Below are 27,823 nucleotides of genomic sequence, written 5' to 3'. Positions count from 1 at the left end.
TGTGTGTGTATGCATGCATGTATATATCTCTATATGCTTGTGTATATGTATGTATATGTATATATACATGTGTGTATGTATACATTCTCCATTCTCAGATAATTCACAGTCTAGTAGGAAATAAAGCAAGAATATAGATTAATGTGCCATGAAATTAATTTTACTAAGGATATCCAGAGAGTTATCAAGCCAGATTCCATCGGTTTGTCTGGGATATGAAAAAGACCCAAAGGAATACCTCGGGCATGATTGGGAAGTCTTCTAAATAGCTAAGCATGACAGAGCACCTTGCACACATGATTTCATATCATTCTCTCAAGACCTCTGTGAGTTACACACTCCAATCATGGTTATTCCCATTTTCGTTGCTGCTGTTCAGTCATTTTTAAGTTGTGTCTGACTCTTGGGCCCCTGTTTGGGGTTTTCTTGACAAAGATATTGTAGTGGCTTGCTATTTTCTCATCCAGCTCACTTTACAGATGGGGAAACTGAGGCAAACAGGGTGAAGTGACTTGCCCTGGGTTATAGTGTCTGAGGCCAGGTTTGAAATCAGGAAGATATATTTTCTTGAGTTCAGGCCCAGCACTCGGTGCCATCTAGCTGCTAGAAAAACCAAAGCTCAGAAATTAAGCAGCTTGTTCAAGGTCACACAGTGAGTGTCAGAGGTAGGATTCAGACTCAGGTCTCTCCTGACTCCAGCATGCTTTCCAACTGCACCACAGTGCTTAGAGAGATTTTTCTTCAAAGACACACATAAAAATAAATAGATGAACTGTGATATACACTAGGGAGAGAGTCCCTGACATATAATAAGATCATGGGTCTCTCCAAATATGATATGCCATTAAAATGAAAAGATTCTCTCTGAGTCTCAGTTTCCTCATCTATAAAATGGATCTATGAATACTTGTGCAGTGGGCTCTAGTGGAGAAAACACTCCATATGACTTTTAGCTACTGAACATTATTATTAAAGATGCATTCAGGAGGCATTTCTGAAAGGTTAGAATGGTATGACTGTTTCCATCCCACAATCCCTCTTAAATATCCCCCGGAAACTCCTCTACTAACCCTGACTTTTCCTCCCCTCAAGCCGTACCATAGGGAGACTTACCTCCTGTAAAGCTATACCAGTCAGCACCATTGATAATACTGCCCCTGTTCAGAAAGTTGCCACCACATCTATTCTCTGATTTGTCCATCATCATGGGGTGAACATTGGCATAGGCCCTGGACAGTAACCTGAACATCTGCAGAGAAGATATGAAAAGTATATATTTCTCCAACAAAGACCAAAATGCTCAGGAAATAGAGGCCAGACAATGGCAGAATGTAGAATGTCAAAATTAGGACTGGACTTCCCCATTAACTCAAGATTAAGCAGAAACCAAAAAGCACTAGATTTGGAACTTAAACACACACACACACACACACACACATCACCACCAAAACAAAACCCCTTGAGTTCAAATTCCAGTTACACTACTTAATTAGCACCATTGTGGCTTTGGACAAGTCAGATAATTTCTCTGGGCCTTAGTTTCCCTATTTACAAAATGAAGGTGGTTGGACTTGATCTTCCTTGATGTCCTTTTCCAATGCTAATATTTTATGATTCTGAATAACAGCAACCATATCTTAGATATTTTCCATTCATTTTATAAATGAAGAAATTGAGGCTCAGAACTTGAGCACCTGGAATGCTCTCCCTCTTCATCACCTCTTAACGTTCCCAAACTTGCTGTGAGACTCAGTTCCGATCCCCTATACTCTAAGAGGATTTGCCTGTCTGCCCAGCCCCTAATGCCTTCCCCTTCTCATAATCTCTTCTATCTAGTCTGAATATATCCTGTATCTATCTACCCATTTCATGTAGTCTTCTCTATTAAAATATAAATTCCTTAAACATTAATAAATTCTTGACTTGCCTGAGGACACAGCTGGTAAAGGCCAGAATTGGGACTTGAGCACAGTCACTCTGACTCTGGGTCCAATGAGCTTTCCGCCATACTATGATCACTCACTTAGAAGTCCCTTTTTTACAGATTTGAAAAGTAGAGGAATTTGCCCAAAGTACATGGGTGGGAAGTGGCAGATGCAGAATTCAAACCCAGCTCTCTATTATGCTGTATTGTGTTCTAATTCTGCCAGTGATCAATTACAAGAGCTGGGCAGGATACATGCCCTCCCTGAGTTTCAGTTAGCTCATCTATAATAATAGTACTCACCTTCCCTATCTCATAGGAATAATTTTGCAAATTCTAAAGCACTACTTAAATTCAAGTTAAGATTACTGGACACTTAATACCAGATCCAAAGTTCTATCATAGCAGGGATCTGTCTTATCCAAACTTAGCATCACTCCCAAGGTCTAGCACAATGCTATTTATGGAGCATTGTTGAACATGCTTGCTTAAAGAATGTTTGATTAAAAGAATACTAATAACTTATCTTTATATAATTATTTAAGTTTTGTAAAATTCTTTCTTCATGACAATCCTCTGAGGTACATAGTTTAAACACTATTATCTGTATTTCCAGGCAGCTAGGTGGCACAGAATGTAGGACACCAGGACTGGAGTCAGGAAGACTCATCTTCCTGAGTTCAAATCCAGCCTCAGACATTTCCTAGCTGTGTGACCCTAGGCAAGTCACTTAAGTCTATTTGCCTCAATTCCTCATCTATAAAGTGAGCTAGTGAAGAAAATGGCAACTCACTCCAGTATCTTTACAAAGAAAACTCCAAATGGGGTCATGAAGAGTTAGACTCAACTGAAAATGATTGAACAACAACAAAACTTGCATTTCACATGTATAGAAAGGTCTAGGAAGGCTAAATTTCTTTTCCTGGGGTTGTAAAGTTAGTGAGTGCTGGAGTTGAGAATGGAGCTCAGGTCTCCTGACCCCATTGCTATCTTTTTCCTTCACAGTATTTCTCCATAATAACATCACCTTTCCTTAAACTACCCTAGGCTCACCCAGAGCATCCATCTCCCAAAAGAGTCTGGGTTTCCGTGGAGACCTGTTTGTTGAGGGGCCAATATTGATTGCTGATTTATTGCTGAGGTGAGATGGTGCTTTATTTTTTTTTTTCTTTCCAACTTGTCTTCTGGGACTCACTTAGGCAAACCGCCCGCCCACGGAGACTCTTTTACTCATCCTTGTTTATGCTTGGTAGGAGATGGTACCCAAAAGAGTTAGGCTTATTACTTATTAGTGCATTGAATAAATAGCCCTGCTCATTAATGTACTTCCTCTGGCAGCTCCCTGGTGTCTACGACTGTGCCCAGCCAACTCCCTTCCAAGAAGAGGGAAATGGACTCAGGTCACTGAGAAGTGCTTGCACCATAGTGGAGTCCCAATCCCAACTCGCCTTCTTCCTGCATGGGCCATTTAACTCCTGCAGAACTGAGTTTCTTTCTCTATAAAATGAAGGGGTTGTATTAGATGCTCTCCAATGCCCTCTTACTTAGCCTAAGAACTCATTAACTTCTTAGCAGCAAACAATTTAGGCTGGTGGTTGGGATACTATTATGTAGTGGGAAAAAGGCTGGACTTGAAGTTCATGGGCAAGTTATTTTGTTTCCTGTCCTGTAAAATGGGACCAATGACACTTGCCCGATCCATAAGGTGGTTGTAATGATTAAATAATGTCCCAACCATGAAGAAACTTCTTTCATTGGAACTCTCCTCCCAAACTCTTGGGGCTGCCAGAATTCTACTTCACAGAAAGGGAGCTGATGGGATGCTAAGTCATATATATATATAACTGGTGAATTATTTTGATGTGGTTTCATTTTACAGGAGAGAGAACTGAGGCCTGGAAATGAGGAGTCAATTGTCCATTGTCACAAAAACTAGTAAACTGGAAAAGGCAAGACACAAAGAAATTCTTAATCCCTGGTTCAGGATTCTTCTTCCCAGACACTTTCACATTAAAAAATGGTCCTCTCCTACATGGAGAGGGGCCCAATCAATTGACCTCTTAAGTCATAAAATGTCATAGTCGGAAGGGACCTAAGAGATTATTCATTTTGTTCGATTAAATCCAATACAATATTTAATATTAATTATCTGCTATGAGCAGGATATTGTGCTAAGGAAAAGAAAGAAAAAGAAAGGAAGGAAGGAAGGAAGGAAGGAAGGAAGGAAGGAAGGAAGGAAGTTTGAGGAAGATGAGTTTTCCTGACTCCAGGCCCAGCGCTCTATCTACCACATGGCCTAATTCCCATAAGTACCTCACAATTTCCCACCTCTATGTCTTTGTTCTATATTGTTCCCTATACCTAAAATTCCCTTTCCCATCTAGCATAGATGGGAATCTGTATATATCTATATCTATATACATATAATCAGACCATCTGAATACCTACATTTTTCAAAATTCATGTTCAATACCACTCTTTCAGGAAGACTTCTCATGAACACCAACCCCTTTTGGTTAATAGCCTTCCCTCCTCACATCTCTCACGCAGCATTTTCCATATCTCTTACACATTTACCACACAATACAAGTTTCATACCCCCATCAGACTCTGAGCTCTATTAGGGCTGATATTATTTCTCATCTCATCTTTGCCTTTCTCCATATACATCCCCATAATCCACTATGCAAAAACACTTTTGATAAGTGTTTCTTAAATTCAATTTTATATTCAATTTTAAGTGAATTGGAATTAAACTACTTGATCTCTAAAGTCATTTCCAGTTGTAACTCTGTGACCCTATGAATGCTTGATTATTCAAGAGAGAAAATCACTTTTTTGCTGAATTGTTCTTATAATTGACTAGGAATCCATATTGGTCTTGGATTCAAATCCTGGCTCTGATACTTACTAGCCATGTAACCTTGAAAAAATGACTTTACCCTCTTTCAATCTGAGTTTTCTTAACAGAAAAGGAAAATATTTGCCATACTGATTTTGCTCAGTTGTTATGAGGAAAAAGCTTTGTAAGTTATAAGAATTTATAAAAATGTGAATTGTGTTTTTCTTCCTTTTCCTTCTCCTTCTCTTCCTCCTCCTCTTTCTTCTTTTCCTCCTTTTTCTCCTCCTTCTCCTCATTATTTTTTTTTTGCTTTTTTGGAGGAGGGAGGGCAGGGCAATTGGGGTTAAGTGACTTGCCCAAGGTCATGCAGCTAGTAAATATTAAGAGTCTGAGGTCAGATTTGAACTCAGGTCCTCGTGACTCCAGGGCCAGTGCTCTATTCACTGTGCCACCTAGCCACCCCTCTCTTCCTCATTATTAATGGGTTTTTCAAATGTATCGAGGATCTCTTTATTCTTCCCCCCAATACAGTTTGCTGCTCCAAATGCAGTAACACCAGAATGACAACATTACAAGAGACTCATCCAATTCAATCCCCTCATTTTAGAGATAAGGGAGATGAGGCACAGAGAAAAAGAACAACCTATTCCAAACAGCTGGATTCTCTTCTTGCCAGGCCAGTTACGAGCCTCCTTTCCTTTGTTAAGCACTGGGAACATCCATTGGCCACCCCAAAGACAAGAAGCAGCTGCACAGAGATTGAGGGGTAGAATAAGGCACTGAGGAAGCGATTTGGCTGCCAACTTGGATTCTTAGAGCTAATGCTTTTCTCCCTAGAGATTTCACTGCACACCAGAGTTGAGAAACTGCAACCACCTAAGGGACTGTTTATAGAATGATTTTTTCATATATATTGTATAGATATGGACACATAGATGGATGTAGACACACATGCACACACATTATCATCATCATCATCGAGTTTCAGCAATGAAGGGTGACACTCAGTGGCTGAGTAAGGAAAAGCTATCAGACGGCCCTTGAAGACTGCAAATGCATTTTTACCAAACCCACACTAAAACTCATCTTTAGACCCATGAATCCAATTGTGTATTGATAGTCTAATACCTTCCTCATTGCATACGGTGCAAGCACTTTTTGTACTTATTTTGTGCAAGGTGCTGAGAGTAACAAGATTCAGATTTTAGACCCAACTCAGCCACAGATTTCACTCTGTGAACTTGGGCAAATCACCTTTCTGAATCTCAGTTTTCCTATCTGTAAAATGAGGAGTCCTAGAGTCACAGCATCGTTCAGTGTCAGAACTGGGAGAAGACCTTAGACTAGAGAATGCATAATGTTATAAGTGGAAAGGATTTTGAGTTGGAAAACACAAGAATGTTGTTGTTATTCAGTTGTGTCCACTTCATTGTGACCCCATTTGGGGGTTTTCTTGGTAGAGATCCTGGAGTGGTTTTCCATTTCCTTCTCCAGTTCATTTTGCAGATGAGGAAACTGAGGCAAACAGGGTTAAGTGACTTGCCCAGGGTCACACAGCTAATAAGTATCTGAGGTCAGATTTGAAAGCAGGAAGATGAGTCTTTCTGACTCTAGACCCAGTACTCTTTGCACTATGGTGCCATCTAGCTGCCCCAGTAAAAACATAGTCATGGACCACAGAAAGTTAGAACTGGAAGGATCCTTTGAACAGGGAATTTAGTATGTTAGAGCTGGAAAGGACTTTAAAATAGAAAAAAATATTGTAACAGCTGAAAAGAGAATTCAGAACATATACTACAGAAAATTAGAGTTGTGACAGAACCAGAATTGGAATCCAAGATTTCTAGGAATTCCTAGTCAACTATAAGGAAGGGACCTTAGAACAGAAATCAGAACATTACACTGGAAGGTATTTTAGACATTACCTTGCCCAACTCTCTCATTGTACAAATGAGGAGCTGAGGCAAAAGGTGGGAGAAGTGTTGGACTAAGTGACTTCACCCCCATTTCCTTATCTGTAAAATGGTTGAGTTGGACAATGTGGCCTCTGACACTCCTCCCTGCTCCAAGATCTTTGATGGTATGATTTCTAAGTGCCAGCCACCCTTAAAATGGAATGATTCTGCAATTCCACTATGAATAATCTAACACAAGTTTGTCCCAAGAATCTGTTCCCAGGAAATCATGGTAAAAATTTTTAGCCAGAAATATTAAATTTAGCATCATCACTAATGGATGACACATTGCACAGGAGGAGCACAGCATGGAGTTTCTCTGTACTCAGCATTGTTAAAAGCCATGCATGGAGAGAGCAGATGCAATGAAGGAATGAAAGGGCGTTGGGGTTTTCAGTGTCTAAGTTCTTACAAGAGAGTAGGTGAAGGGAGGAATCTTCTGAATTCACCAAGGTGGTATCAATCTATGTACTCACGACATTTGGAGAACAGAATGCTAGACCTGGAGTCAGGAAGACTCATTTTTGTAAGTTCAGATTCAGCCTCAAACACTTACTGGCTATGTGACTATGGTGAAGTCACTTAACCCTGTTGTCTCAGTTTCCTCATATGTAAAATGAGCTGAATAAGGAAATGGCAAATCTCTCCAGTATATTTGCCAAGAAAACTCCAAATGGAGTCATGAAGAGTCAGACAGGGTTGAAAATGATTGAACAACAAACAAGCTTCTAGAAGAGGAAAAGGCTGGGAAAAGAAAGTAGGAGGTGATTTGGTTGAAAGAAAAACTCAAAGCCATGATGGATTCAATTTAGGACTGTTGGGTTTTAACCCCAGTTCTGTTACCAACTTGTAATCTCAAAAAAGAGGCTTCCTTTCTCTGGGCTGCAGTTTCCTCATTTATAAAATTAGGGTTTGAACTAAATGATCAATGATGACTCTTCCAACTCTAATAGCCCACGCTCTAGTTCTGGTGTCTCTTATAGCTCTAAAACTTTATGTTCTGTGATCTAAGGTTCCTTCCATCTTAAGCAGTCTATGCTCTAAGCTCCTTTCCAACTACAAAATCCTATTTTCTAAAATCTCTTCCAGTTCCGTCAAAGTTCCACGTTCTACCTTAGACCAACTCTAGTGGTCTGTTCTATGTTCTAAGGTCTATTCTGGTTCTGACCTTCTATATTTAATGATGCTCAGAGTTGGCAGAGAACTTAGATTCATCCCTTCCAAATCCTCATTGAATCATGAGTACCCTATAACCAGTCCCTGATCAGTAGTAACTACCTAGCCTTTACTTGAAGAGTACAAGTGATGGGCAACCTACAAACCTCTGGGGCAGCTGGATGGTCTCAGGCAGTGGTCAAGGATTTTTAAAAATACTATCCTATTTTATTTTCAATTCCAAATTCTCTCAATTCCACCTCTCCCTTCCATACTCATTGAGAAAACAAGAAAAACAAACCCTGTGACAAATATCTATCTATAGTCAAGAAAAACATTCTCACATTAGCCATGCCTATCTTATATCACAGTATGTACCGATATCAATCACCTATTTATCATCTAACTATACCTGTAACTATATATCTATGCATCTACCCATCTACCCACCCATGTATCCACCATCTATCTATCTATCTATCTATCTATCTTTCTTTCTTTCTTTCTTTCTTTCTTTCTTTCTTTCTTTCTTTCTTTCTTTCTTTCTTTCTTTCTTTCTTTCTTTCTTTCTACCTGTCTATCTGTCTGTCTATCTACCTATCTTTCTACCTGTCTATCTGTCTATCTATCCATCTGTCTGTCCATCTGTCTATTTGTCTGTTTGTCTGTCTGTCTGTCTATCTATCTATCTATCTATCTATCTATCTATCTATCTATCTATCTATCTATCTATCTATCTATCTTTCTTTCTACCTGTCTGTCTATCTAGCTATCTTTCTACCTGTCTATCTGTCTATCTATCCATCTGTCTGTCCATCTGTCTATTTGTCTGTTTGTCTGTCTATCTATCTATCTATCTACCTGTCTATCTATCTATGTCTATCTGTCTATCTGTCTATTTGTCTATCTATCTATCTATCTATCTATCTATCTATCTATCTATCTATCTATCTATCTATCTATCTATCTATCTATCTATCTACCTGTCCATCTGTCTATGTGTCTGTCTGTCTATTTGCTTCCGTCTGCACTCTGAGTTCATCGCCTCTCTATCTGGAGGCAAATAACATATTCCATAACGAGTCCTCTGGAATCATGGTTGCAGTAACCAAACATGGAAAATAGACTGGATATACAAAAGCAGATTGAGGCCTGTATCAACACTGGGGAAAACACCAAGCGTAGCCTCTAGTCTAGAAACACAGCTAGGTGAATGATTCCTGTTGCAACGCTGCCCTCTGGTGGTACTGCTCTGTATGTCAGAATCACACAATAAGATTTTGGACTGGGCCAGGATCTCAGCAGTCATCTATCTAGTTTCACGGTTGATAACCTGTTTCTGTGTTACAGTCTGCTTTGGCAGTGTGGTAAAGCCTATAAACTCCTCAGAATAATGCCTTTTGACTATATTCACAATTGAAGGAAATGTTAGATTTTAGTTCCAGGGTAGTGAAAATAAAGGTGTAACCTTTCCCCCATACAAACTTACACACTCTCTGAAATCTTTTTCAGGGTAAGAACCTCTTATCTCGATCAACCCACATCCCAAAAGGAATATTCTTTATAATATATCCAACCAGAGACTGTCTAGCCCAGGGCTGGGGAGCCTGAAGCCTCAAGGCCACATGTGGCCCTCTAGGTCCTCAAGCGTGGGCCTTTGAATCCAAACTTCACGGAACAAGTCCTTTTAATAATAGGAAATGAAGAGATCGTAGTATATGTTTGAAAATCCCTTCATTTCCATATGCCTCTCTTAATGCAGCCCAAGATTTAATTTGTTGCTGTTTTAACATCAGAACACATTATTAACTCATATGCAGTTTATTTTGCACTAAACCCTCATATCATTTTCAGAGAAACTGTTGTCCAACTATACCTCCTGCATATTGGGAAGTCTTTTCTTTGAGGCCAAGTATAAAGCTCCATCTTGATCCTTAATGAATTTCATCTAATTAGCCTGAACCCAATGTTCCAGACCGTCTGTCAAGGTTGTTTTTAGAGCCTGACTCACATCCCTTCCAGATTTACGTCATTTGCATATTTGATAGAAAACGAGTACATATGCTTTTATCCAAGGCCAATGGTTTGAATAAATAAAAATAAAATTTTAAACAACACAGATCCCTGGAACAATCCTGCCAAGTTAACATTGAACCATTAATGACTACTCCGAAGAGGGTCATTCACCATTTCCTATGCTCTCTTCATTATATTACCATCTCAGCCATGTCTCTCCAATTAATGCATGAGAAGATTATGAAATATTTAATCAATTGCTATGCTGAAATATGAGTAAACTATATCTGGATCATTTCCTTATCTCCCAGTTTAGTAACCCTGTCAAAAATGGAAATGAGGTTATCCTGGTATGTTGTGTACTTCCTTTACTGGCTCCTTGTGGGCATGACTTCCTTTTCTTGATGCTTACTAACCATCCCTTTCATAATTCATATTAGAATTCTCCCAGGAAGAAAACTCCAGGTCCTTGTCCTATGGGTTAGCAGACTCTCTTTTCATGACTTGTTTGAAAATATGGAAAGAAAATGGGCCATTTTCCAGGCCTGTCCTAACCGTCCTGTTATCCAGGAACTTTACCAAATGATGAAAAGTTTCTGGTAAGAGGTGGCCAATAAACTGAGACTTGAAGGAAACTTAGAATTCCAAGAGGCAGAGGTGAAGATGGGATGTGGCATAGGCATGGGGGATAGGCAATACAAAGACACAGGGACAGAAAATGGATATCAAATTTGGGAAATGGCAAGAAGGCCTCTTTGGTAGAAAGAGAGTGAATGAAGGGAAATAATGGGATATGAATCTGAAAGGGGAGACCAATGCCAGATCATAATGGGTTTTCAAAGCTAATCTGAAGAGTTGGTATTTTATCCCAGAGGCAATAGGAAGTCACTAAGAATTCTTGAACATGGTGGTGACATGGTTAGACTTCTCTTTAAGCAGTTGTATGAAGGATGAATTAGAGAGTAAAGAGAGAGGCAGCAGAAAGATCAATTAGGAGGTTATTGTAATAGTCCAGTTGAGAAATAACAAAGGCCTGAAGTATGGTAGTGGCCATGTGAATAGAGAGAAGGGAATGAATGAGAAAGAAAAGGCAACATTTAGCAGCTGATTAGGTATGGGGGGTGAAAAGGAAGCAAGAGTTAAGGATGATTCCAAAGTGGATGATTGTGCCTTCAGAAAAATAGGAAAGTGTGAAAGATGGAGTGAGTTTTAGCAGGGAAGATGAGTTCTGATTTGGACATAAGAAGATTGAGATGCTGATAGGCCATCCAAGTGGAAATGTCTGGCAGACAGTTTGATGGGACTGCAAAAAGGACTAGGGTTAGTTATATAGATTTGAAGAGGCAGCCAGGTGGTTTAGTGGATAGAATGTTGAGTCTGGAGTCAAGAAAACCTGAGTTCAAATGTGGCCTCAGACACTTACTGTGTCACCTTGGGTAAGTCATTTAACCTCTATTTGTCTTAATCCACTAGAGAAGGAAATGGCAAACAACTTCTTCTTGGCAAAGAAAACCCCATGGATAGTGTTGCAATGCCATAATCCATTGGGTTACAAAGTGTCAGACACAACTGAATTACTGAACAAATATACATTTGGGAGTCATTTGTGAATGCAGCTAATAAGACCACCAAAAAAGAGAGAGGGTATAGAGACTGGAGAAACCCAAGACCTTGAGGGACATCTGTATTAGTGAAGGGAGATAATGCAAAGGGAAACAAGACAAACTGATTAGAGAGATAAGAAGAAACTTTGAATACAGTAGAGTCACGGAAGGCAAAGGTGGTTAACAAGTTAACAGTGTCAAAAGCTTCTGGTGGGGGGCAGGGCAAGTAGGAAGAGCACTGAGAAAAGATTTAGAAATTAAAAAGTCATTATAATCTTAGAGACAGAAGTTTCAGTCAAGTGATGGGAATGAAAACAAGATTCCAAGGAGTTGAGGAACACGTGGGACGTGAAGAAACATGTGTCAAAAGTGTGTTGTGGTACTGTTCTGAGATTTTGACTGAGATCAAGAAGATAGATATAGTATAATAGCTTGAGGGGACAGCAGGATTAAGTAAAGTTTTTTTTTTTTAAGATGGAAACCTAGGCACACTTAGAGGCATTAGAAAAGGAGCCAGTGGATAAGGCAATAATGACAAAGGGAGAAGGCTGTAAATCTCCTTAAGAGCAGGTAATATTTTGACTTTCTCCATATCCCTGGTGCTTTTGTATCCACTAGCACAGTGACTTGCATACAGCTCGTGCTTAATGATGGTTTGTTGCATTGAATTGATCAATTCTGTGCAATTCTGTGCATCAATTGCATTGATCACAGAACGAAGCTCTTAGATGATATGAAAGGAAAACGAGATCAAGGGCATGAGAAGATGGACCGAACTTCACCAGGAGAAAAGCCATCTCTTCCTTAGAGAATGGAACCAAGGAGGAGGGAATGGAGGATGATGGAAGCATGAAGATGAGGAGAGAAGTCTAAGCACACACAGACACATTTTTAATTTTTCCAACTGAAAGGTAAAGTTTCATCTTAGTATAATAGAAAACGGGCCTTAAAGCTAAGAAGATTTGGGTTCAAGTCCTGCCTCTGAATTATACCTGCTTACCCTATCTAAGTACCTATCAGTATTTTAGGCTATTCGCTGAAACTATGAGATGCATTGATATTGAGTGTCCTCACCTGGGAATTCCCTATACCAAAGAAATCACAGATCTAGTCTCCATCCCTATAGAAGTAAACACAATAAATATATTTGCTTACATTAAACAATTTAACTGATTACATTCTATAGAAGTCTATGCATACATTATCTCATTTGATCTTCTAAACAACCCTGTGAGGTAGGAGTTTTTTCAGTCACTCAGGAATATCCAACTCTTCATGACCCCATGGGCCATAGCACTCCAGGGCCTTCCATCCTCCACTATCTCACAAAGCTCATGTTCATTGCATCCATGACACTCTCCATCCATCTCATTTAACAAAAAGAAAATTGAGTCTCAGAGGAGCTAAATACTTTGCTCAGGGTCACATGACAAGAAAGTGGTTCAGGAAGGAACAGAACCCAGGTTTCCTGACTCTTCTTTCATTGGATCTTAAGATACAGCTCTGAAAGAAACCTCAGAGGTCTTCTAGTCCAGCTTCCAAACTAAGACCAAGAGAGGTTGAGTGATATGCCTGAGGTCACACAAGTTGTAAGGAACATATAACATTTGAACATAGGTCTTTTAACTCCAAACTTCATGGTGTTTCTCCTCTCATGAGCTTCCTTCAGCAATATGACACTATCACACACACACACACACACACACACACACACACACACACACACCAAGAAAACCATAGAATTTTCATGAGGAAAATATTTGGACTTACCATGGAAAGTGTGTATTACCTTCTCATCAGGTGTTGGGGAGAACATTTTTTCTTCAAAGGGATGGTTGGAGAAATCAAAAGGATATGAAACCACCAAGTCACCCCCATGGAGACTGGCCGACAGCACGAATGGGATGGTCCTCATCCATTTCATGATGGCCTTGGTCTCTGGAGCCACCTGAACAAAGAGAACAAGAACTGGAAAGGACTTTAGGGATTGCTGAGCTCAATGGTTCTCTTAAAAATGGGGAAGAGTGACTTGCCTAAAGTCACACAGTCAGTAAAATAAATGATATTTAAAGCCTTTTTATTCCAAATCTAGTTCTTTTCCTATCATCCCACATTGTCTTGTTTCTCTCAGGGCTTAGTTTACCACCTATAAGAAGTCTTTCCTGATTCCCCTAGGTATTAATTAGTGTCCTCTCCCTCCTCAAATTATAAGCTAATATGTTATAAGCTAATCTATTTACATGTTGTATTCTCTGCCCACCTCATCCCCATAGAATGAAAGCTTAGAGAATGTTTTAATTTTATCTTGTCTTTGTATCCTTAGAGCTTAGAATAGTACTTTGCTCACAGTAGGCACTTAATAAATGCTTTCTGGATTAAACCGTTGACATTTATTCCACACAATTTTCACTCAGATTTCCTATTCAGTAAAAATGAAAGGCTAAAATAAGTCAGCAATCATTTATTAAGAACAAAAGGCTGTTATATGAAAGAATAAATAACCTTGGATGTTTGTACCTGTGATCTGTAAGCAAGAATAATTTAAATTACTGCATACTATGTACTGAGCACTATGCTAGGGACTAGAGATTTAAAGTTTGGGCCATTTAGTTCTTGCCATCAAGCAGCTTATAGTCTAATAGGAGGCAGGACACACATAAAGGGATAACTCTAATGCACAATAACAGAGAGTTTCAAAAGAGAGGTACTAGATTTGTGATTTCATTGAAATAGAGAAGAATTTTCTCTATTAATGCAGCATAACCCTGAAAGGGAAGCTAGTGAGTGCAATAGAGCATCAAGTCTGGAGTGAGGAAGACCTGAGTTCAAATCCAAACTCAGAAACATACTAGCTGTGTGACCCTGGACAAGTCACTTACCTGTTTGCCTCAGTTTCCTTTTCTGTAAAATGAGCTGAACAAGGAAATGACAACCCACTCTAGTATCTTTGCCAAAAAAACCCAACTGGGATCACAAAGAGCCAGACATGACTGAAATGACTGACAAACAACAAAAAGCCCTGAAAAATTAAGTGACTTGCCCAGAGTCATTTGGCAGCATGTGTCAAAGGCAGGACTGAAACCCAAATCCCCCTAGTTTCAGGGCCCTTTCTCTCTCCATTATGCTATATTCCTTTCATAAAGAGATGAAAAATGTTAAATGAGGTCTTGGGAAAAGGTCATTATGGACTTGGGAAGGGCAGGGTAGGTAGCTGGGGAGACACCAGCTGGTCTTTCCCATTGTGTTCCAAGGAAGTCCCAACTAAGTCTCAACTCTAACACTTGTTGGCTATAAGGCCAAGTTGTCCCTTCCCCCTTGCTAAGCCTTGGGTGCCCCATCTGTAAAATGGGCATGATTCTGTCATTTCCAGACTCACAGAACTACAGTAAGAAGAGTTCTATAGGTAAAGTTCTATAGGTAAAATTGGATCTTCAGGTCCAATTACGTTGTACAAGACCTCTGTTGGGAGATGGGAAAAATATCCTTATAAGGGTTAATGACTTTGTTTTGTTTTGCTTTGCTTTAGGTTTTCTTGGCGTATAGTCCTCCATGCTTCCCTCTAGATATATGAGAGTCAGTATAGTATAATGGAGAGGGCAATAGATTTGGATTTGGAACCCTGGGGTTCAAATCTCAGCTCTACTACCTACCATTGGATGCCAGTGGGTAAGTCATTTAATGTCTCTGGGCCTTAGTTGCCACATTAATAAAAAGAGGAGATTGGACTGAATTCCACTTTGCAATCTATGAAATTATAACTGGATCTGCCCTTGGCCACCAGGGGGCGCTGTGCACCCCACACTATGTTGCTAACAACTATTTTTTAGCTATTGTCAAAACAAGAAAATAAGGTAACAGTGAGCTTTGGGAATGCAAACACACTGCCTTCCATGGAGCTGAAATCTACCTCCCTGTAATCTCTCCTCATTACTCCTCGCTTTGCCCCCTGGGATCAAGCAGAATGGGCTTTGTGACCTGGGATGTGGAGACAGCATTTGAGCCCACCACCCATTCCCTTTCACATTTGTTAACTGTCTCTTATGATTTCTGGATTTCCCGGGAGGTCTGACTATTAATTAACCAATCAACAAGCATTTATTAAGGGTTTATTATATGGGTATCCTACTTCTTGCTTTCTCAATGGGTGAGGGAGGGAGAGAATTTGGAACTCAAAATTTTTAAAAATGAATCTTTGGGGCAGCTAGGTGGTGCAGTGAATAGAGCACCAGTCCAGGATTCAGGAGGACCTGAGTTCAAATCCAACCTCAGATACAACACAAAAATTAGCTGTGTGACCTTGGGCAAGCCACTTAACCCCAATTTCCCCTCCAAAAAACAAAGAAAAAAATATCATAACAAAAAATGAATCCTTAAAAAAGTGTTTATTATGGATCAGACAGAAGCACTAGGGATATAAAGGGGGATTGGAAAGAGAATGAAATAAGCATTTATTAAGACCTATTATGTGCTAGGCACTGTCTTAAACACTCTTTTTTTTACAAATATTATCTCATTTGATCTTCACAACAATCCTAAGAGGTAGATGCTGTTATTATCCCCATTTTTTAAGTTGGAAAAAAAAAAAACTGAGGCCAAAAGAAGTTTAAGTGACTTGCCCAAGGTCACATAGCTAATAAGCATCTGAATCTGGATTTGAACTCAAGTCTTCCTGACTCCAAACCCAGCACTCCACTGAGTCACCTGACTGCATCAAAAATTAAAAATAAAATTATTTTTGTTGAGTCATTTCAGTCATGTCTGACTCTTTATGACCTCATTTGGGGGTTTTCTTGGCAAAGATACTGGAGTGGTTTGCCATTTCCTTCTCCAGCTCATTTTACAGATGAGGAAATTAAGACAAACAGGGTTAAGTGACTTGCCCAGGGTCACACAGCTAGGCTGTGCATGACACTGGATTTGAATTTGGATCTCCCTGACTCCTGAATTCTGTAGGTTCAATCCCTACCTGCTGTTATAAAAACTAGTTTTATGATTCTACTCCTGGTTCTTCTGCTATCTAACTCATTATGACCTTCGGTAAGTCATTTAAGATCTGTGGGCACTGGTTTCCTCTTTTGTTTTTGTTTTTTGCATTTTGGAGGGGGAAAAGTAGGGCAATTGGAGTTAAGTGACTTGCCCAAGGTTATTAAGTGTCTGAAGTCGGATTTGACCTCAGGTCCTCCTGACTCCATGGCCAGTGCTCTATTTACTTCACCACCTAGCTGCCCCCGGTTTCCTCATTTGTCAAGACTAAAGGGATTGAACTATTGGGTGTCGAATCTCTCTTCTCACTCTAAGAGAGTATCTCCATAGTTATAGGATCTATTTTTCTGGAAGAAAAGAAACACACACACACAAAATTTTTTTTTCTCAAACTTTCCCAAAGTTTTGAGTTTCTCACAAAGACTTCCTATAGAGTGTGTTGACTTTGCTCTGCATAGACATTTCAGACCTGCTGCCGGCCGAGCACACTCAGCAGGGCAGGTTTTAATGAAGGCTTTTGAGGCTGCATGCAAAGAGGCCTGGGGAAGAGGAGCAGAGATGGGGGCTGCAGCTATAGCTCCCAAGGGATCACCCATCCCCCTTTGGGGAGAAAGAGGAGAATGAGGGGACAATGTGACGATGTCAGGGCACATTTATTCAGTAAAACAAATTCCAAGGGATGTCTTGAAATTGGTATAGATTTAGTCCAACCTCCTAACCCATACAGTGAGGAACGATGGGAAGGAAAGGTAGAAAGGACACTCACTGAGAAGTCTCCAGACACGTTCCAATCCTGACCTCCATCCCCTGGTTGTAGAGACTACAGGATTATGGCGCCAGTCCTGCCCTGGACACCAGCTAACTCACCACAGGCCCTTCCACTCTCATTTCATGCCTCTACCTCTCAGTAATCACACTTATAAAGTGGGGGGGGGATCCACTCTCTGCCAACTCCCACTTAGGAGTCTTTGCTTTGCCTGGCCTTTGTACCTAGAATGCTCACTGCATCCCTCACCCCCACACATATCGCTTCCCGGCTTCCCTGGCTTCCTCTCAAGCCTCTATCTGATAAAGGCCTGTTGATTGAAACAAATTGAAGAATAACATCTTTGAGACTGAAAGACACTGTTCAAAATGATCTCCACCCCCCAACCCAGCCTTCTTCTAGCCCTTTGTGTCATACTCCTAAGATGTACTGAAGTAGCATTATGTATTATAGTTTTATTTGTTAATATCTTATTCCCCTTCTAGGCTTTGAGTCCCATGGAGGTCAAAATCATTTACACCTTTCCCAGAACTAAGCATAGGGCTCAGTAGATGGTAGGCACTTAGTAAATGCAGCTGTGATTGGACTGTCTGAAGTCATCTGAGTACTTATGCCTCTGTCCCATCTGAGGGTTGAAAGAAAACAACTGATTGAGATGGAGTTGTTAAAAGATGTGTAATTCATACCTTACCCCACCAGTAGTACTGTGGAATGGGAATATGGTCAGTTCGAACTCCCCGGGCACTTGCTAGTCGATAATATTCTTGAGTCAGGTCAGGGAAGTTGCGGTTGAGGTCCAGATGCTGAGAGTTTTGCCGACCAGTTGTCCATCCATTATATCCTGCACCCTGAAATCAGGCAGCGTTTAAGTCAACTACTTCCCCACTCCCAGACAAGGTAAGTGTAGAAAGAATAAGGCAGTGTGGTAAAGGGGTAAGTGCGGACTGAGAGTCTGGAAATTGATCAATTCATCAATCCTCAATAAGCACCTGTTATGCGCCAAGTGAATATTGTGCTAAGTGTTGGGCTCTAGTCCTAGCTCCTATCACTAGTCCTTGTCTGACCTCATACAAGGCCCTTCTTTTCTTTAGACCTCATTTTTCTTGTGTAAATTGAGAGATTTTAATTAGGAAATCTCTAAGCCAGCTCTACCGTGCCAGTTTTATTATTCATTTTTTGTTTAAATAGATGCATAAAGTCCAGATGTTGCTAAACAAATTGCGGTGAATACACTGTCATATTATTGTGCAATCAGAAATGATGAAATGGAGAGTTTCAGTAGAAACTGGAAAGACCCTATGAACTGATGCAAAGCAAAATTAGCAGAACCAAGAAATCAATTTATGTAACAACAAAAACGTCAAAGAGAAAAAAAAACAGCTGAAAGATTTTGGTACTCTGTTCAGTGCAATAACAGTCCAAAAAACTGAAAATAAGACATGCCACTCAGCTCCAGCCAGGAAGGTGATGACCTTAAAATGCAGAGAGACATTTTCAGGCATGGTCAATATTAAAATTTCTCTTGCTGGAATGGGCATAGATAGATAGATAGATAGATAGATAGATAGATAGATAGATAGATAGATAGATAGATAGAAAGATATGTTTATGAAAAGGGTTTCACTGGAGAGAACTGGTTATTCAATGGGGACATAGAGAGAAGTCATTAGGAGGGACTGATTATAAATAAATGACTAACAAGTTTTTTGGTTTTTTTTTAAAGAAGTCCAGATGTTGATTGTCTTGCCCTGGTCAGACCAAAGCTAGAGTAAATACCGTAGTTACAAGTGGCCATTTCATTTTCGAAAGGACACTACAAGCTAGGGTTGGTCCAGAGTCGGACAGTCAGGAGGATAAAATGACAGGAAACTATGATATGCCGTGATACATTGAAGGATCTAGTACGATTTAGGCTGGAGAACAGAATTTTAAGGGGATGGGGATGAAAGTTGTCTTCAAATATTCAAAGTGTTCTCATGGTAAAGAGGAACTTGGCATGTTCTGTTGAACCCCAAAGAGCAGAGTTAGGAGTAATGGGCAGAAAGGCCTACAAATATGCTCCTTGTTCTATGCTCTAGCAGTCTTCCATTCTAATAGTTTGTGTTCTGTAAGTTGTGGGGAGCCAAGGAAGCCTGATTCAGAACTCAGATAAAAATCTCATTATATTCCCTATAGAAGGCCCTTGGTGATGCGGCTTTGTTAAGCTTGCTCCTTGGGTCTTTTGATATGGGTTAAACTTAAAAGGATGTTATCTGAGTCCTGACTCAGTCTTCCTTGACTACCCACATAATGTCCCTTCTACTTCTGAAAGGGAGGAAGATTTCATCTTAGCATAACCTTACTAGTAGGGTTCTCCAACGTTAGAACCAAGTACTTCATGAAGTTGGGAGTTCTGCGTCATCAGAAGAGGAGGCATGTTAAATCCAAAACCACTTATCAGAGATGTTGCAGAGGGTACTTCTGTTTAGCTAGGGCTTGTCCTTGATAACATTTCAGCTTTCTTCCAGCTCTGACATTCCAGGTACGACATCCTATGTTCAGTGTTCTAAGATGCCTTTCATCTCCGCCATTTTATATTCCAGGTTCCAGAGGCCCTTTCATCTTTATCATTCTACATTTTACTTTCTTCCATTTCTTCCATGCTACACTCTTTGCTCTAAGGTTCTGGGTTCTAATGCTCCTTTCATCACTAATGTTCTATTTCAGGCGGCCCAGTGGCATTGTAGATAGAGTGCAGGACCTGGAATCAGGAAGATGCACACTGCCACTTGCTGCCTATGTGACTGTGGGTGAGGGAGGGACTTAAACTCTCTCAGGCTCAGTTCTCTCATCCATAAAATGAAGATAGCAATGGCACCTACTTCATAGGGTTGTTGTAAGGATCAAAGGAGATAATAGCTAGTGATTGTATATGTGCAAGAACTGTGCTAAGCACTTTAACAAATATTATTTTATCTTATCCTCATAACAACCCTGGAGGTGGGTGCTATTATTATCCCATTTTATACTTGAGGCAACTGAGGCAAAAAGAAGTTAAGTGACTTGCTGAAGGTCATACAGCCAGTAAAAGTCTGAGGCAGAATGTGAACTCAGGTCTTCCTAACTCCACACCCACTGCTCTATCCATTGAACCACCCAACTGCCTATATAGTTGCCTCATTTATGCAAAATACTTTGCAAATCTTAAAGCTCTGATTCTTGTTATTATATTCCATTTCCTAGCAATCTTGTGCTTCTAAAGCATTGCATATTCTAAGGTCCCTCCCACTGTGGACCTTCTATGATCTATCTACATGCCAAGCCCCATGCAATTCCAACATACCACGATTCTCAGGTTCATTGGTAAACACCAGTGTACTGGCTCTTTGTCTCTGTGTTTAACAGAGTATATAATGAAGCCATTCTCAAGGATGCAGAGTCTGCATCAGACAGGGGCCTCTCCCTCCTGATGGGCTGCCCTCTCTAATGTGTCCTGGTGGGAACTATTGAAAGCTTACGTGCCCAGTGGGACATAAGAGGATAAAAGCTGCAGAAACTCACAAACGGAGGAATAGAGAGCTGTATGGGCCATAATTACTTTCAGTGGGATTTGGCCAGAGCTCAAGGGGTGAATCTGTAGGCCTACTCTTGAGAAAAATGTACCAGTCTTCTCAATCGCCACGGGGAGTAAGTGAGGGCAGACTCTGTATTATGCTGTGTACAAGACAGGACCCTTAAGGCCAAACCAGGCCAGCAGCTCAGGACTGAATCATCCCTTCCATTCCCAAGTTCATCCTTTTCAGGGCAGCCCTGCTGGAAGCCTCTGTCTTTGGATAGCTCCTTATTACCCAGTTCTTACTCCTTAGCCTGAGGCATTAAAAGCCTTTATAACCATGCTCTAACATACCTCCCCAAGCTAATCTTTCACTGCTGTTTTACAAGGTCTGTACTCTAACACATCTCTCCCCTCCAAAAAAATACACCTGGAGTCTCCAATCTCCATGCCTTTGCTCATATTATACCTTATTCCCAGAAAGCTTCAGCATTCTACCCACCCCATCCCATCAGTCCCAGTTGATATCTTCCTATCTGTCCTTCAAGGCCAGATCCATAATCCAACTTTCTCCATGAAGAAAGCTGACCTCTCCAAGGTAGAAAACATTTCCTTCTCAGGTCCAAGAACTCTTGGTTTGCTCTCTGTAACTGAGATGGATCATCCTTTCCTCTCTCTACTAGAAATTAGCTTTACTAAATGATGTCTCAAAATCCAACAGAAAATCTTCTCATATCCTGTGGACTTTCCACCATATCAAAAAGTTTAGCTCATTCATAGTGGCCAGAAAAACCTGAGTTTGAATCCTGCCTCAGAAAATGCTAGTTATGGGAACCTGAGACTTCTCTGGGCCATGTTTCCTCATCTGTAACAATAATAATAATACATTTAGCATTTATATGATGGCTTAAGGCTGGCAAAACATTTTACATATATTATTTCGTTTTACTGTCAAAACAACCCTGAGAATTAGGTGCTATTGTTATCCTTATTTTGCAGATCAGGAAATGGAGGCAAACAGAAATTAAGTGACTTTCCCAAGACCACATGGTTAGTGAATGTCTGAGGAAGGATTTGAACTCAGGTCTTCATGATTTCAGGTCTGGTGTCCTATGCATTATGGTGCCACCTAGCTCCTGTAAAACGAGAGGGTTGAACTCAATGAACTAAGGTTTCTTTCCTTTCCAAATCTTGATCCCATGCTTCATAGCTCTCAGAAGCATATACCTACATAAAGCCAAAGATGCAGAAGAAAATTAAAGAGGACATTTGTGCAAATGGCATCTCGTCATTACCCTCCCAAATAACTGCTTTATAATCACAGAATCTCAGGGCAGGGAAAGAGCATTGGATGCGCATCCAAGGGGCCAGTAGGAAGCACAGCTCCACCACTTACTGCTTGTCTGACCTTGGACAAGTCATTTCACCTTCTCATTTATCAAATAAGAGTTTTGGATCAATCTCTATGGTTCTTTCCAGGTAAAAAACCTACTGTCTCGTACAATTATAACAAGCATCCTTTACCTGTGACCGTTTAAAAATTCACAAAGTAAAGCTCTTCCAATTCCTTTGATAACTGTTGCCTCAGAGCATAGGAGCATAATCTCCTTGAGGGCCTTTCTTTTTCTTTATGTTTGTATTCCATGTGCCAGGCACACAGTAAACACAATAAATGCTTACTGATTTGACTCAGTGTCCAATTTTATCAATTATAGATGAGGAAACCTTGTCATTGTTGTTATGTAATCATTCTCAGTTGTGAACAACTCTTTGTATCCCTTTTTGGGATTTTCTTGGCAAAGATACTGGAGTTGTTTACCATCTCCTTCTCCAGTTCATTTTACAGATGAGGAAACTGAGGCGATTTGCCCAGGGTCTGGGCATCTGAGATTGGATTTGAACTCAGGAAGATGAGTTTTCCTGATTCCAAGCCCAGTGCCCTCTCCACTGACTCACCTAGCTTCAAGGAAATTTAGAAACCCCGAAAAACTGAATGATTTATGTAAGGACACTCAGCTAATAAATGAAAGAATCTACTCTGAACCCAGGACTTCCAGCTCTCAATCCAGTGCTATTCCCCTGAACCACAGCAGGCTTAAGGCTCCATCCTCCCCCTATGTCCCAAAGAGTAAGAGGGCAGGCTTTCACCTCTGCAGCGGCCACATCATAGCCATCAGGGTTCATGGAAGGGAGCAGGTGAATCCGGGTGGTATTGATCAGGCTCTGGATTCGTGGATTGCCCAGCAGGTACTCTGAGCACAGATACTGAGCAAGGTAGATGAGCATCTCCTTCCCGGTCACTTCATTTCCATGTATGTTGCCAATGTACTTAAATTCTGGTTCAACTGTGGAAAGAGGCATTGAGAGGGGGCATAATTTAGAAAGCCAGAAATGCAGTTGGTTGGCCAGTGACTCACTAAAAGTGATCAGTGATCATTTAGCATAAATGTATCTGTCGAGATATCTATCAGAGACACTGCTTGAACACCTCTGATGAGAAATGCATGAGATGGTAGATTTTACCATGGGAAGGAGCCTGGGAGGTCTTCAAGGCCAATCTACCTATTTTATCAATGCCCAAGGGAAGTTATGGGACTCACTCTTGGTCAAACAGCTAGATGGCCTTTAATGTCCCTTCTACTTCTAAATCTATGATTCTATGAAGGAGGACCTCAAATTAGTCCAATTTGGCAAATAAGAACATTAAGACGCAAGGCATCTAAAGATCTTGCCCAAGATCAAGACCGAGGCAACTACTTTAACTCAGGAGAACTGACCCTAGGGTTGTTTGACATCCACTAAAATCAAGTCAGCATCTGGAGAATATCTGCTGAAAGTTTCACAAGCCACTTTAAACAGGAATGGCTTAGAAACAGAAAATGAGTCTTTCTCTGAAATACATTCACAATTTAAGAAGATGGTTTGAAATGGATTTCAAACTTTGAAAACAATACACAAAAACATTTATCCATCATCTCTTACCTTGCGGTATAAGGAACAAGACCCAGTCAGAGAAAGCTAAAGAAATCTGATCAAGCAAAAGCATCTGAACCAAACATGAAACTCACCTATCTGAGATCCATGCTGAGCAAAAGGCAAAAATAGCAAAAGAAAAAGAAAAAAAGAATTTATACATTCACAACATAATTTCACATTTTTTTCCTATAAAAATCTCAGCACTTGAGAAATATCGATGAGAACAATTAAATTTCATAACTAATAAAATATTCTATTCCTTGCCTGTGTCAGACCTTGGAAACTCAGATCTACCTAATTTATCAATGAATGACAATTTATATGATGGTGGTCTACTCACTTCTCCTGGTCTCCATGTTGATTATTCTGGAAAAACTCATTGAAACCAGGTAGAAATAAATGCTCATCATACCAGCTGAAATTTTCTGGCATTTTAAGGTTTGTGAAGAGCTGTACATACATTATCCTATTTCACAACCTATGAAGAAGTGCTATTAATATTTCCACTTTATGTAGAAAAAAACTGAGGCACAAAGATGTTAAATAACTTAGATTCAAATCCAGGCCATCTTGACTCCTGGTCGAATACTCAATCCATTATACTATGATTAAGCAAATAAAAGGATTCCAGAAAATGTATTTTCTTGTTATTTACTGATTACTATTAGGTTTTTAAAACAGTGTCTACTTAACATTAAGTAGACATTTGGCAGTTATCCATTTAATGTGATCAGTATATCCAAACTGAATAATTTGGGCTAAATAAAACAAAAATAATATGCTTTATCCATAATATAATAGTATACATGAAATACCTTATATCAATAACCATAACCCCCTCATGTATATATGCAGTTTACAAAATAATTCACAGAATCTCAGTTACAAGGCATCTCAGAGATGACCTAGGTCAACTCCTACCTGAAAAAGGATCTCTCCACCCCCACCCCCACTCCCCCACCCCCCACCCCCCCGCCCAGGGCTTCAATGGAATCTGTACATTAATGTATTGTTGTTAGAGCTGTAAACTGGTCCAGTCATTCTGGAAAGCAATTTGGAACTTTGCCCCAAAAGTTATTAAACCATGTACACCCTTTGACCCAGTGAGTCTATACTCCTAAATGGATCAAAGAAAAAGGAAAACGATTGATTTGTACAAAAATATTTATAGTAGCTTTTTTGTGTTGGCAAAGAATGGGAAACTGAAGGGGGTGCCCACTAGTCAAGAATGACTGGTATATGAATGTGATGGAAAGCTATTTTGCTGTAAGAAATGATGAAGGGAATGGTTTCAAAGAGAGCTAGGAAGGTTTCTATGAACTTACTGACAGTGAAGTGAGCAGAACCCAGGAGATCAAGTTGTATAATAGCAATAACATTGTAAACACACACACACACACACACACACACACACACACACAAACAAAACAAACAACCAACCATTGAAAGATTAGGAACTCTAATCAATTCAAAGACCAACCACAATTCCAGAGGACTGGTAATGAAACCTATTGCTCATTTCTTGTCAGAGTGATGGTAGATTCAGAGTGAAGATTAAGACATATGTGTATATGTATATACACACACATACACATATATATCACTTCATATCATATCATGTATACATACACACATACATACAATATGATATAGGGTGTATATGTCTTAATCTTCACTCTGAATCTACTTCGTGTGTGTGTGTGAATATGTACACATGCATACACACATACCTACATACACATGGCATGGCCAATAAAGTCATCTATTTTGTTTAGTTCTACATATTTATAATGGGTTTTATTTTTCTTCTTTTCTCAATAGGGGGAGGGAAAAGGAAAACAAAGTATATATTAACTGATTTGAGAAAATAAAACTATTTTTTTAAAGACCCTCTATAACATCATTATCAAGCGGTGATCCCTCCTTAGTAGCTAGTGCACAGTGACAATTGGTCTCAAACACAGGCCTCCCAATCCTGAGTTTGGGCTCTTACCATACCACATTGACTGTATCGGGCACAAATAATGATCACATCAGGCACGAATATCAAACCTTCATTTTACTTTGTATGTTAGAGGTCTTAATATGTCAATTCAGAAATGTTTTAAGATGGGGCAGTAGCCCTGTAAGCACATTACAAGAATAAATTCCCAAGTACTGGCCCAGACAGTGTGGTCCAGTAGAAAGAACACCAGAATCTGAATCAGAGTACCTGGGTTCAAATCCTGGCTTTGTCACTTATTAAATAGATGATCTTGGTGAAGTCATTTAACTTTCTTTTATTTGGGGGGGGGGGCAATTGGGGTTAAGTGACTTGCCCAAGGTCACATGGCTAGTTTTTGTGTTAAGTGTCTGAAGCTGGATTTGAACTCAGGTCTTCCTGACTCCAGGGCTGGTGCTCTATTCACTGCACCACCTAGATGCCTCAGTCATTTAACTTCTGTAACATGAAAAACTTGTACTAAATGGTCTTTGAGGTCCCTTTGAATGCTATCTCTATGCTTCTATAGCTATTTAAAGAATGATATGTAGTTTGAAAAGAGCAATTGGGTTTGAAGACCTGGTTTTGAATCCTGGCTTTCTCACCTTATAGTTATGGGACCACAAGGTAGTCCCTTAACACATAAGGACTAAACGTCCTCATCTGTAAAATGCAAATGATAAGGTATTAATCTCAATCTCCCTTTGATGAAGAAGTTACATGGCATATCTTACAAAGCTGGAGAAATGTGAACCATCATTATAATTATTCAAACCTCTTTCTCCATTAAGACATGCAACCTTCTCAAGGCCCTTCTGTAACAGAACTTGCTTCTCCATGAAAAATGCTCTCCTGCTTACGTAATTCATGTTGGCCTGGTCGATTTGAAAACTCGATCACAAGAAGATCCTTCCCATCAAAGCTGCGGCCAATGCTGTAGGTCTTGGCAATGTGAGAGCATCGGGAAGCTGTCTTCTTCAGCACCCTCACCATCTGTGGGTATGAGTGGTGCGTAAACTGGATGAATGTGGGGGGCATGCTGGAGGGCAGCTCTTCATTCTCATCCAGGCTTCCTGGAAAAGAGGAGCATTACATCCTGTGTGAGCTTGGGCAAGTCAACTTCAGCTTTCTGAACCTTGGTTCTCTCTTCTGTAAAATGTGGGGGTTAGGATAGAAATCCTTGTCAGGTGCTCTGTGTTCTACAGCTGTCCAACATTCTAAAGTTCTAAAGTCCTCTCCAGCTCTGACGTTCTCTGTCCCAAGGTCCTTTCCAGCTCTGACATTCTCTGTTCTCAGGTGCCTTCCAGTTTCTATTCCACATTCTATTTTCTAAGCTCACTTTCCAACTCTGATATTGTGTGTTCTATGCTCTTAAGAGTCAGCTAAGTGACACAATGGATAGGTTTTGATGAAGGAAGAATTGAATTCAAATCCAGCCCTGGATTCATTGCTTAGCTTGTTTGCCAGTTTCCTCAACTCTAAAACTGTCAACTTTAAAAAGTTTCTAAGATCCCCCTGGCTCTGATATTTTATGAGTTCACTAACATTGGTGCAAACAATTGCCTCCCCACTCTCTCGGTAAGTGGTCCTTATCTGCTAATGGATAACAGGATTCAGACAAACCAACCAACCTCTCTCCTGCTCCCCACCCTCCAACCCCAGTGCATTTCCTAAAGGGAAATGATGAGATGAGCAGGAAAATGTGGAAGAAGGTGATATAAGAACAAGAGGAAGAGAAAGGAGGAAAACAATAAAAAGTATTTCTGTGATGCCTTAAGGTTTACAAAAACTCTTTCCTTGCTACAAGCCTGGGCAGTAGACAGACTACACATTGTATAGTAATGAGTACTAGGTAAATGCATTACTTGGCATCACATACTTCACACTATGCTATTATAGAGCTTGTCCCTATATACAGACTCATTTTGATAATAAAAGCTAAATAATTTGTGATTTAAGGTATATAAAGCACTTTATAAATATTATTGCATTTTTTTTCTGTCACAATAACCCTTCAAGGTAGGTGATATTGTAATCCCCATTTTATAGATGAGGACACTGAAGCAAATAGGGCTAAGTGACTTGCTCA

General features: G+C 40.0%; 1 protein-coding gene across 1 annotated transcript in view; it reads right to left on the bottom strand.

Moving 5' to 3' along the window:
- The window catches only part of CPZ (carboxypeptidase Z), a 50,147-nt gene that overhangs the window by 7,571 nt on the left and 14,753 nt on the right, over positions 1 to 27,823 (bottom strand). Inside the window, exons 4-8 of the mRNA XM_069070630.1 lie at positions 26,595 to 26,807; positions 22,926 to 23,122; positions 17,932 to 18,093; positions 13,286 to 13,444; positions 1,114 to 1,249 (exon numbers count right to left, since the gene is read on the bottom strand). Of these exons, the coding sequence (XP_068926731.1) occupies positions 1,114 to 1,249; positions 13,286 to 13,444; positions 17,932 to 18,093; positions 22,926 to 23,122; positions 26,595 to 26,807 (867 nt within the window). The remainder of the gene's footprint in view (positions 1 to 1,113; positions 1,250 to 13,285; positions 13,445 to 17,931; positions 18,094 to 22,925; positions 23,123 to 26,594; positions 26,808 to 27,823) is intronic.

The sequence above is a fragment of the Petaurus breviceps genome, unplaced genomic scaffold, assembly GCF_028583685.1.
Source record: "Petaurus breviceps papuanus isolate PSGF00001 unplaced genomic scaffold, PetGlider_PUasm1.0 140, whole genome shotgun sequence".
NCBI classification, from domain to species: domain Eukaryota; kingdom Metazoa; phylum Chordata; class Mammalia; order Diprotodontia; family Petauridae; genus Petaurus; species Petaurus breviceps.
This window is presented reverse-complemented; position numbering and strand designations above follow the sequence as displayed.